Genomic DNA, 12,317 nt, shown 5'->3' with positions numbered 1-12,317 from the left:
TCAATTCATTTCACTTCTCGTGGATAATAAGTGGATAGATATAGATAAATTAATAAGTTCATTGTCTCACATCATAAAAAGTAAAAACAGTAATAAAAAAAACATTACTATAGATATTTTAATTTGGAGAAAGTCTACAATACACCCCATTTAAAAGGGTATACTATATGCAACTATTTTTTGTTCATTCATAACATTTTAGCGTATTTCGTAATTTTTGTTTTAGAATTCATAACTTTTCAGCAGTACGATTTGCAACATTTTCATTATGATTCATAACATTTTGGTGTATCTCGTAACCTTTATACGATTCGTAACTTTTTAACAATACGATTCGTAAAATTTTCTCTATAACTGATAACATTTTGGGGGTGCATATGATAAACACCCAAATAAGGGCCATGTACGTATTATAGTCTTTCCCCTTAATTTGTAGATACTTTTGTTCAACTTATGCAATTCCAAAAAGGGGGCGAACGAATTACTAACTTCTACTCCTATATATAATTCTAGAAAATTGTTAAAAATAAGGATCGTGTGAACTCATCCGCCCGAAAGTCCTTCCTTGTGTTACTTGTGTAGGTGTACATTTAGACTATACTTCTCAACTAACATTGGAGACTCCATTATTGACTTTCTCTCTCCTATGAGAAAATTTTCAAGGAGAAGGGCCCTCCATGATGCTTATGTGGAGTTCAACTAGCAAAACTCCATTTGGTGAAGATCTATTAGCATTCACGCATTAGCAGTCTTTGGTTTCTCTGTACAACACAACTTCCTTTCCACAGAGCTAAAAGATGGCTGAAGTATTCCTTGGTGCTTTCGTTAACGTGCTAGTTGATAGGTTAGCATCCCGTGATCTGTGGAACTTTGCACGTAAGGAGCGGATTGATACTCAGCTGACGAAATGGAGCAGCATGTTGGAACAAGTTCAAGCGGTGGTTGCGGATGCTGAGGAGAAACAAATCACCGATCGGGAGACTAATTTGTGGCTCTCCGACCTTGAAGACTTGAGTTATGATATGGATGACGTACTGGACGAGTTCGCTACTGAAACTTTGCGACGGAAGGTGATGGAAGAGCCTCGAGCTAGCACCAGCAAGGTACGTAAACTCATACCTAATTGCTGCACAAGTTTCAATCCAAGCACTCTTGTGTCTGATTTTAGAAGGAGGCCCAAGATGGATGAGATCACTGCGAGGTTGCAAGACCTTTTTGATCGAAGGATTAGGCTTGGCTTGAAAAACACTGCTGCAGGGGGGTCTAGTAATGCTTCACAAAGACAACCTACTTCATCTTTGATAATTGAACCTCGTTTATATGGTAGGGAATATGATAAACATACTATAATAGAGTTGCTCTTAAGCGATCAATCTGGTAGTAAAAAAGTTGATGTAGTCCCGATCGTGGGTGCGGGTGGGGTTGGCAAGACCACCCTTGCTCAGATGGTTTACAACGATGAGATGGTGGACAAGCATTTTGAGATGAAAGCATGGGTCTGTGTATCAAATGTGTTCGACATTGTAGGAGTGGCTAAAGGGATTCTCGAGAGTATTACTGCCGAGACCTGTGATCTTGATGCCTTGGATCAAGTTCAAGATGAGCTACGAATGGCTTTGGCAAGGAAAAGGTTCTTGATCGTTCTTGATGATGTGTGGAACAAAAGCCACACTGACTGGAGCAGTTTAAAGAGTCCTTTCAATGATGGAGCCCTAGGAAGTAAAGTCATTGTAACAACACGCAATATGGAATTTATAATGGCTGGAACCAATAAATATCATTTTCTAACAGAACTATCCGAGCATGATTGTTGGTCAGTGTTTGCACAACATGCATTCGAGGATAGAAGTATGGATGCAAATCCAAATTTGGTTTCAATTGGTCGAAAAATTGTCAAAATATGTACAGGCTTGCCTTTGGTTGCTAGGACACTCGGTAGCCTTCTACGGTGTGAATTGACAGAGGATGAATGGGAAGGTGTATTGAACAATAAAATATGGGAGTTATCAGAAGAGGGTAGTAATATTATTACTGCGGCTTTGAGATTAAGTTACTATCACCTCCCTTCGCATTTGAAGAAGTGTTTTACATATTGTTCCATATTGCCGGCAGGTTACGAATTTGAGGAGAAGGAACTAGTTTTCTTGTGGATGGCAGAGGGCTTAATTCCGGAGCAAACAGGGCAAAAGCAAATGGAAGATCTTGGTTGTGAGTACTTCCGTGAATTGTTATCGAGGTCATTTTTTCAACCATCAAGTAATGGTGAACTATTTGTAATGCATGACCTCATTAGTGTTTTTGCTCAGTTTCTTGCAAGAAAAATTTGTTTTAGGCCGGAGGATAAACCAATGGGGAGTGAAAGTACCAATAAGGCTCGACATTCATCCTTTAGACGTGGGTATCGTGATGGCATAAAGAAGTTTGAGGCTTTTCGGAAAGCCAAAAATCTGCGGACATTTTTAACATGTGGATCTAGACATCAAGGATTTTCCAACTTGACTAGCAATGTACCCCTCTGTCTATTGCCGGGTCTCAGATGTTTACGTGTGCTTAGTTTGCGAAGCTATGGAATACGTGAACTTTCGAATTCGATTGGGGTTTTGAAACATGTGAGGTACCTTGACCTTTCATGTGCCTTGATTTTAACGTTACCAGAATCAATAAGCACTCTCTACAACCTACAAACGCTAATTTTGAGAGACTGTAAAAATCTCAAAAGATTGCCTGCAAACACTAGTGACTTGATTTGTTTGCGTCATCTCGATGTTACGGGTGCAGATTCCTTACAAGAAATGCCACCAAATATTGGAAAATTGACAAGTTTCCAAACATTATCAAACTTTATTGTTGGCAATGGCAACGGCTCAACGATAGATGAGTTGGGCAACTTGATTCATCTTAGAGGGACACTTTGCATCTCAGGGTTGGAGAATGTGACGGATGCTCTAGGTGCGAGGAGGGCCAACTTGAAGGATAAACAAGGCTTAGATGTGTTATTGATGAAATGGAGTAACATCTCCAATAATTCTCGCAATGGAAGTGTTGAATCAAAAGTGCTTGACATGCTAGAACCTCATGAGAGGTTAAAAGAGCTTTCCATTAATGGTTATGGTGGCCTCACATTCCCAACTTGGGTCAAAAATTCGTTGTTCTCCAATATGGTATGCTTAAAGTTCCAAAATTGTGAAAAATGCACTTCGTTGCCATCTTTGGGGCAGCTACCCTCACTTGCAAAGCTCTACATTCAAGGTATGAAGGCAATAGATAATGTTGGACTTGAATTCTATGGGCTGGGTTGCTCAAATCATTTTCCAGCTCTAGAAATTTTAACCTTTGAGGACATGCCCGAATGGAAAGACTGGACTCCTTTTGGAGAGGGAGGTCAAGCATTTGCTCTCCTTTCAAAGCTGTCTATTAAAAGATGTCCCAAGCTTTTGCATGTGTCGCCAAGAAATTTTCCACGGTTAAGAAAGCTGGATATTGAGGAGTGTCCGGTGTTGGTGGTTGCGTGGGGTCCAAACCCTATACAGCTGAATGACGTCAATGAAGTGAGGAACACGGTTCCCTTTGATTCATTCGTCTCATTAAATCTAAAAAATGTTTCGATTCCGGACTCCTATATTCCAAAATTCGGTGATCAAGTAGTGCTAAAAAACACAAGGCATAGCTTCTTGAGCTCGCTGACTTTCCTGAAAGTGGAAAATATTCGGGATCGCACATGCCTACCAAGTTGGTTCTTTCAAGGGCTTACTGGACTCCAAGAATTATATCTCTTTGGTTTTGAAGAACTCACAACATTGTGGAAGAATGAGGTGAGAATACAAGGCTGTCTCCCTGCCCTCCGACGTCTCACTATTGGACTTTGCCCCAAACTTAGTTCCTTGTTTGCAGAAGGAGAAGAAGGAAATGAGCTAATATCTCTTCAAGAGCTTTCCATCGACAGGTGTCCACGTCTTAAATCTTTCCCAAAGACAGATTTGCCGTCTACGCTAAGAGAGCTGCGGATTAGATTCTGTGATGGTCTGGAGTCCCTACCTGATTTGACGTTGCTGAATAATCTTGAGGTGCTAGAGCTTTATCATTGTTCATCCCTCACATACTTAAGCTCTCCATGCAAAATGGTGCAGAGTGGCCAATCATCTCAACAAGGACGGCTCGGATTGGATTTGAGCGCATGCAAACCGTCTATTACTCGGTGCAAATCTGAGCTGTCGATTGCCGAGATTAAAAGCTGGACACCATTCCCCATAAGTGGGCTACCGCGGACTCTCCGAGTACTGAATGTTGATAATTGTGCAAAGCTAGAGTCGCTACTAGCAGAGAAGGGGATGAAGATCAATTGCCCAGACCTTGAATTTATTTCTATCTTGTCTTGTAGGCGCCTCGAAACCCTACCAGATGTTATGCAGAATAACGGTCTCAGAAATCTCAGTCAACTGGTAATAAGATCCTGTGATAATCTGGAGTCTCTTCCGGAAGGATGGTTCCCCACAACCAATCTCACAGAATTTGATATCATCCGCTGCCAGAAACTCAAGCCCCGTCCAAACCACGCGTACAACAACAAGAACCTCGCTTCTCTCGAAAAGCTGGGACTATATAGTTCTCCTGCAGCTACTGGACTCGTCTCCCACATTCTGGATGAAAGAAATTCCTCCTACTTCACCAACCTCACTTCACTTACCATCGCCAATGTGGATATTCCCATTGGTGACGGTAAACTGTGTGGTTTGCAGAGTCTCAGAAAACTCAACCTTTATGATTGTGATTGGGTGTCGTTTCCAAAAGATGTGTTGCCTTCCACTCTGGTCGTTCTGGACATCTGGATATTCCCAAAACTGAAGAAGCTATCTTTCAAGGACTTTGAAAACCTCGTCTCTCTTGAACAACTTTGCATTAAAAATTGCCCCAAGCTCAAGTCCATTTCAGAGCTAGGACCGCTTCCCTCACTTTCGGACTTGTTGATCTCTGACTGCCCCAAGCTCGCATCGTTTCCGGAGCAAGGGCTGCCTCCCTCGCTTTTGTATTTGCAGATCAATGGATGTCCGAAACTGAAACAACGATGTGAAAAGGGGAGAGGTCAATATTGGCGCTTCATTGCAGATGTTCCTCAAGTCATGATAGACGAGGATTGACCCAAGCAGTTAATGACCCAGGTGCGTTAACGCCCGCTTTGGCATGTTAGTTCAACTGATTTTGCTGCATAATTGACCCACTACACCTGTACCACATGACATCTTTATCCTTCACACTCAGTTTTCGTACAAATACGCTCTCTTTTTTGTCCTTATGTGTGCGAATTTTAGAACATCCTCCTTTGGATTGTGGAGTTAGAATTTTCCATTTTTGACTTGTTGAATGCCCTGCCCACTTACTTGGAATTACTAAATACTTGCGCATAATTGTTGCTAGGACATATTATAATCACACCATTATGCAACGATTTTTTGAAAAATGAAAACTTGTCAAGAGAAAATATAGAAACCGTAGAAATCATACCAACAATAAAGCAAACTTCTCCCATAACCATTCTTTTTTTTTTTTGAACTGCCCATAACCATTCTTGACTCAGAAGTTTAGTGTTGGAAGATTCCATTATTACATATGGATAAGCGTGATTAATAAATATGTCCTTCAATTTGAACCTTTTTTACTGTCTACACAAGAAATTTTATTGGTGCCACCATTGATTTAGAGTAAACTTTAGTGACTGATCAAGTTATTATGATTGATCAAGTTGTTCCTGTTAAGTGTTTGTTTTCATAATTCATAACAAGATTTGATAGGTTAATAGAGTTCTAAAATTTGATTTGGTTCGATGTTTTCAGTACTGCATTCATGAGGAGTGAAGATTCAAGAATGTGTTATATATGCTTCTTTGTAAGAAGATTTTCTTGAGTAACCCTTTGCAACAAGAGGAAGAAAGATGGTATCAAATGCTCCAAACTTGTGGTGGTGTCATTTGTTTATGCTCAAGTGTATTATATTTATTAGCCTGGAAATTCCTCAATGTTTGTGTCTTTTATCCTGTGATTTCAAGCATGCCCTAGTGTGGTGTTGTTTTCATGGTCGCTTTTCCCATTCCAATCTTCCTCTTCCTTGGCTCTGTGGATGGATTTAGCACAAAGAGTCGGCCTTGTACTTGTGACAGCACCAGAATGTATTCATACAATGGCTCTGTGGAGGTATTCATACAAAAGCTGCCGATGTTGGTGCTGATCTTGTGTGCAAGGTTGAGCAAAACATCCCCGAGGATGACTCCAATATCGAGTGGTATGATGCAATATGCTTTAGTGTCTGTTTGGTTAGCCAGAGAATGGTAGAAAGGGATGGCGATAGGAAAAACATTAACTTTTCATACGTTCTCTTAGCAAGAGAAAGACAGAAAAGTGCAAGAAAACAAAAATTCTGGTATAAATTACTTGCACATCTAAAGATGTCTCTTTTTTCTTGCAAAAACAAAAGAACAATTAAATTTACTCATGTGAATCGGCAATGGTGTTTTAAATTTCAGATTTATCCCACTTTGGCACTTTCCCATGAATTTGCTCCAAATCATGTTTCAGTGCAAGTTGCTCAGATTTTGGATATGGAAGGTTACTTTCATTAAGGACCAATTTTCTTGAGACTTTCATGGTATCCAAACTTAGCTTTTCAGAAAATGTCCCGTACAAATGTTTTATGCTAGCGAATTGCATGCAAGAAAATAAATGTTATCTTCTTTATCCGTTCTGTCACTTCACTTACTACCATTTTTACTCTCCGTTATCTTTTTATTCCTAGCAAAATTACAGAGGCTAGCTGATGGTTTCTGATCAATTTGTTTCTTTCTTTTCATCCAGGTGATAGCTGACAATCTTGGTGATAGTGCTGGTATGGGATATGATCAAATCGCCTCGTGAAGAATCAACTTGTGCTGCTCTTGTTTTTGGCTCCATCTCCTCATTTGGGATCAATCATAACTGCAATGCTTTACCTTTGCTCATCAGTTCTGTAGGTATCCTTGTTTGTTTGCCCACCAAGTGAGTGTATTATTTGTGTGATTGTGTGGGATCACCCTAAGCATTTGTTTGTGAGTATTTTTCTTCTTGAGAAATTTTATCCTAGTGATATGCTATTTGTACCCAAAAACCTCTAAAGACACACACCCTTGCACAGTGTGTGCTTGCATAATGGGTATGTCTAGTAGCATTGTTGAAATGCGAAAGTTGCTTTAATTTGTTTAGTTTTCTCGTGTTATCGATCCAGTTTGGTTTTGGATTTTTTGTTAAAAGAAATACAAAAGATTCGGCTACGAGTTTAGACAAAGTAAATTAACAGAACCGAACCAAAACATAAAACACTAATGCTCTTCTTTTTCACTTTTTTAGTTTTACTACACATGTTGTATGTTTTTCAATTCTGTGAGGAACTTGAATTTTAATTTTTATATGTCTTCTTGTTGTTAATGCTATTGATTCAGTCTTTTTCAAATAAGTTTTATTGAATTTTTTTTTTGGGGGAAAATTAACGGTTTTATATAACAAAACCAAACATTACAGGTGCAGAGGGGCATACTGCCCCAGAGAAAAAGATGGACAATCAGTCCCATTACCAATCACTAATCAGACTCTACCAAAAGAAAAACAAAACAAGTTTATCTCGTAGGACCAAACACCTGGTTTCCAATAGACCAAGATGAACAAATATGCCTATTAAGGTCAGATTTCCGAACAGCTCGCCAAGAGCTGACAGGACCTAACATCATTCTCAATTCTAGTCACCAACTGATGTTTATAAGAGTTAATCATCCTTTGGAAGATCCTGGTATTCCTCTCTCTCCAAATATGATACATACAAGCAGCGAGAGACAACTTGAAGACCAAATGTTGAAAAGTAGTACCACATCTACAGAAACCAACCCACATTATCTCTTCAGAGAGGGCAAGAATCTGTCTAGAAATCCCATTCTTCATCAGAAAAGAGGACCAGATAAAAGAAGAAAAGGGGGCAATCAAAAAATAAGTGCAAGTGAGACTCAAGCCTGTCACGCCCTCGATTTTCAACATAATTAAGTAATACATTTCAATAAAAGAGAAACCTCGCATATCATATACGTTACCCAAATGAGTTTCCCACCTGTTTAATTTACAAACAAGTCCTTAAGTTTAGATAATTACAACTTTAGTCAAAAGAAAATTCAGTAATAATTAGTTACAAAACCACCTTTAACAAAATGAGATCTTCACAAAGATGACGAAATAACCAGTGATGTCAGCTTCCAAAAGTCTTTTACTGTCAAGCACATAATGCATGCAATCTATTGCCCGGCATCAGAACCTGAAAAGAAAGATTTGGTTGAGCTACACTAGCCCAGTAGAAAATTCTAAACTCAAGCTATATGCAATTTGAATGAACCATGCACCGAGAATGAATGAGTACTGACAGATACGCCTATACCACAAATGACTACCAACAAGCTGCGAATTATCGCCTAAGAGTCCTAGACTTCACATCAATGTCACTAGCCGTTTACTTCTTTAACTAGTTACATTATTAAACTCACGTCATCTCACACTTGTCTATAATCAAATCAAAACATCTTATTATTCTCCGTATGATAGTACAATCTTTCTCGTGTCCACATTGATCTTCATTAAATCCCTTAATTGCAAAACCTTTCTTTTCCTTTAATCCGGTATTTCCCATCAAATAATCACTAGGGTCACCTCGGGTCTAGTTCCCTCGAGCGCAGGGTCACCCCGAGTCTTTTCCCTCAATAACAATAATCAGGTGGGGTCACCTTGGGTCTAGTTCCCTCGAGCGCAGGGTCACCCCAAGTCTTTTCCTCCAATAATATGAATCAGTTGGGTCACCTCGGGTCTAGTTCCCTCGAGCGCAGGGTCACCCCGAGTCTTTTCCCTCAATAACGACCACTTGGGTCACCTTTCACACTTTTCACAATCGACATCATTTCATAATCAATTTCATCATCCCTTTAACGGTTATACCACTGAATTTTAATTAATCATTACGTGACTCCACAAATATACATGTTCATGCCTTTTCATTAATTTAGCCATTCACATTTGACATAGCATACTAAGCCCGTACATATAATCCTACCATACTTTATCCGTTAGTTTCTACACTTGAGCCTCATAGAGAGAGTGTCAAAAGGATTAAAAGGCTTGACGAGTCGAGAGGACACGAGTTATTTCCTCATTTCAAACAATTCTTTCTCACATCAATTTTCACTTCAAGCATTCCAAACAATCTACCAATCTACCACGTTGACTACATCTCAAACCGTTCCTAACTGTCATCCATATCAAGACTCGGACTAATTAATTATTACACGCCTATTCCTTTAAGTACACCATAACCTCACGCGTCCTCACCGTACCTCTAAGTACATTTCCCGTACCTTCACATGCCACATATTAACCCATGACTAGACTTTACGATGCCTGATCATCTAGTTTCTATACTTGGAGTCCGTAAAAGCATGTACTAAACGAATCTAAGAAATTTACGAATCGAGAGAGGGAACGGATTGCAACACTACTCATCGAATCCCTAGACATGTTCACTCTAGTCCATTGGATGCCACTCTAAGTGAGAAATGAGTAATACTCATCAAAACACTTGGAAGAATACACAAACAAGCTCATTAGAGTCGATGAGAGGCTTTGACATGCAAGTTGAAAGATATAGGAAAGCAGCTGAAAGATACTGCAGCAGCTCAACTAAGCAGGTGAAAGCAGGTGAAACTTCTAGTCTCCTACCGGTAGGCAAGCAAGTCCTACCGGTAGAACTTGAAAACAGAAAGGCTAACATTCCGATAAAACCTAGACCTACCGGTAGGTGAACAAGTCCTACCGGTAGAAACTCCAATTCACGCAACCTACCGGTAGGCAAGCAAGTCCTACCGGTAGAACTTGGAAACAGAAAGGTCAACATTCAAATTCGAGCGTGACCTACCGGTAGGTAAGAAATTCCTACCGGTAGAAGTTCGATACGTTGAGCAGCTTTTGAGCTGCTGCTGTACGTTTGAGCTGGTTTACAAAATTTCTCAATCGTTCTACCGGTAGGGTAAAAGCTCCTACCGGTAGGAGGAGTTACTTACAGACGATTTCAACAGATTTCGACAGAAAATTTTAAGTTTCGATCCAATCTCAACGACAACCAATACCAGCTCGAATAAGGCATAAAAACACTCAAATAGCATATAAAGTGAGGTAGAATTCCCTACCTCGAAGTCGGAGCACGAAACCCAAGAAGTTACAAGCCCTAGCTTTCCGAAAACCTTGTTCCAACCGGAATACAACTTCTCCGAGCTCGAACCGGAGCGATACGGACCACAATACACGAGTAGAAGATGGAATGGAGGTTATTTGTTGTGGGTTTTGAATTTAGAGGTGAGTTTTTGGGTGAGGGAGTGAGAGAGGTAGAGAGAGCCGAGAGAGAGAACGGGAGAGAGAATGGGATGGGGTTTTGGGAATTATTTTCCCCTGGCACACACACACTTATACACACATGCACCTTATCACACTAACACCCACATATTTTAAACTCTTGCACATTGACCCACAATTAAAATAAACTCAATCAATTTCACATTTTATTTTATTATTATTATTTTTTTTTTATAAAATGTTCAAATAATATCCGAAAAAATACGGGTCCTTACACCCTACCCTCCTTAAAGAAATTTCGTCCTCGAAATTTGCTAAAACTAATCTAGCCATGCCAAATAACATATCAACACACTCGAACCGTAGCACTATCCATCACGCAACAATTCAATAATCATCGAAGTCCACGTCTAGATTCATATCAAGCAAACCACAACAAACACGCGTATATCTTTCGAACTTCGTACCCCCATTTCCACGTAACCATGCACTAACAACATCAGCTTACCTTTCAACAATGGACTACGCGAGTCTAAGGTACGCATCGGTTTCTTTTCATAGGACACTTGAGCTTCTAATTCAATTTCGGACCTCTCTAACACATGCAATGGATTTATTTCATACCTCCTCAATCTCCGTATACATAATGCATCATATATTTTGAAAAAGTCAGGCGGTAACGTCAAACGGTACACAGTTTCTAAACTTTTCTTTATTATACAAATCCTATACACAATTATCTATCTCACCATGGAGATCTTACCTCCTAAGTATAATCAGATAATCCATTTGACTTCCCGAGACTTCCATCTAGAATGGGCGGTGATCAAGCGCCTCTTCCAAGTGGATTTCACCGGTTGTCGCCTGGGTATCCCAAAACACGCACATAGTGTCCGACACTTAGACTATCCTTCTTACGGTGAACGCTTCCTTTCTGCCAGAACGAGACAAGCCCCAACGCAACTATGCTTTACGAAATTCATGATTTCCCTTCTTCAAATAACATTGGGTGACGTCGACGGTCAACACAATCCTTTGGTCAGCCCTCCGCAGTTAGCAATCTTTGACGATCTTTACCTTTCTCTTTTCGGTCATTCTCCCTCGAGCTTCCAACTATCGTTGGCGAATCGAATTAATTGTTTTAGCGGGTCCATAACACAAGCCAATCCTTCTAAAGGCCGCACCAAATTTTCACTCTAGGTTGGGTCATTCTATATTACGAGAAGGATTCGATTCGTCATCTCAAATGAAACGAATAAGCTACAAAACTCAAGCAGCATTAATCAAGAATTTGAAGAACAGCAATAGGGCATCTGAAATTTAGAGAGCACTTGGAATCTTTACGGCGGTTCGGCAACAAACTCGAAGTACCTATTTATGCCAACTCACGAAATTTGAAGTGACAGGTCATAACTCTCTTATTGCTTTACAAGTCAGAGGAGTCAACGGATAACATTTTTCAAACGAAAGATTTCGATATTATGAATAAGTTCCAGGTAATGAGACTGATCTCGCGCAAACCAATTGATCCAAAATAGGAAATTTTCCATACTAGAAATGAGTAGAACTTTCAACAATTTGAGACTAAGCATCACAAGATGAATCATGTGCCTCCAGAATCGAGGAACCACGACAGAGTAAAATACCATTGAAAGTAATTTCCACAATTGAATTTGTATTGAACGGTGTCAATGAATAGACATCAATAGATATGTCACCTGTCACGCCCTCGATTTTCAACATAATAAAGTAATACATTTCAATAAAAGAGAAACCTCGCATATCATATACGTTACCCAAATGAGTTTCCCACCTGTTTAATTTACAAACAAGTCCTTAAGTTTAGATAATTACAACTTTAGTCAAAAGAAAATTCAGTAATAATTAGTTACAAAACCACCTTTAACAAAATGAGATCTT

The 12,317-nt window shown here is 39.6% G+C and overlaps 1 protein-coding gene across 5 annotated transcripts in view; it reads left to right on the top strand.

Annotated features, from left to right (window-relative positions):
* Nucleotides 1–541: 541 nt before the first annotated feature.
* LOC131299719 (putative disease resistance RPP13-like protein 1) overlaps nt 542–12,317 on the top strand; it is a 28,770-nt gene continuing 16,994 nt past the window's right edge. For 2 of the 5 annotated variants that reach the window (XM_058325321.1, XM_058325315.1), the window contains exons 1-3: nt 542–5,156; nt 5,829–6,273; nt 6,843–6,997. In XM_058325321.1, coding sequence (XP_058181304.1) covers nt 798–5,135 — 4,338 coding nt within the window. In that variant the 5' untranslated portion in view covers nt 542–797 and the 3' untranslated portion in view covers nt 5,136–5,156; nt 5,829–6,273; nt 6,843–6,997. Of the gene's footprint in view, nt 5,157–5,828; nt 6,274–6,842; nt 7,225–12,317 lie in introns of those variants that run through there. The other 3 variants (XM_058325305.1, XM_058325310.1, XM_058325299.1) reach the window with 3 other exon arrangements.

The sequence above is a fragment of the Rhododendron vialii genome, chromosome 1a (assembly GCF_030253575.1).
Source record: "Rhododendron vialii isolate Sample 1 chromosome 1a, ASM3025357v1".
In the NCBI taxonomy this organism is placed as follows: domain Eukaryota; kingdom Viridiplantae; phylum Streptophyta; class Magnoliopsida; order Ericales; family Ericaceae; genus Rhododendron; species Rhododendron vialii.
The sequence above is the reverse complement of the archived record's forward strand: the minus strand, read 5'-3'. Positions and strand labels throughout refer to the sequence as shown.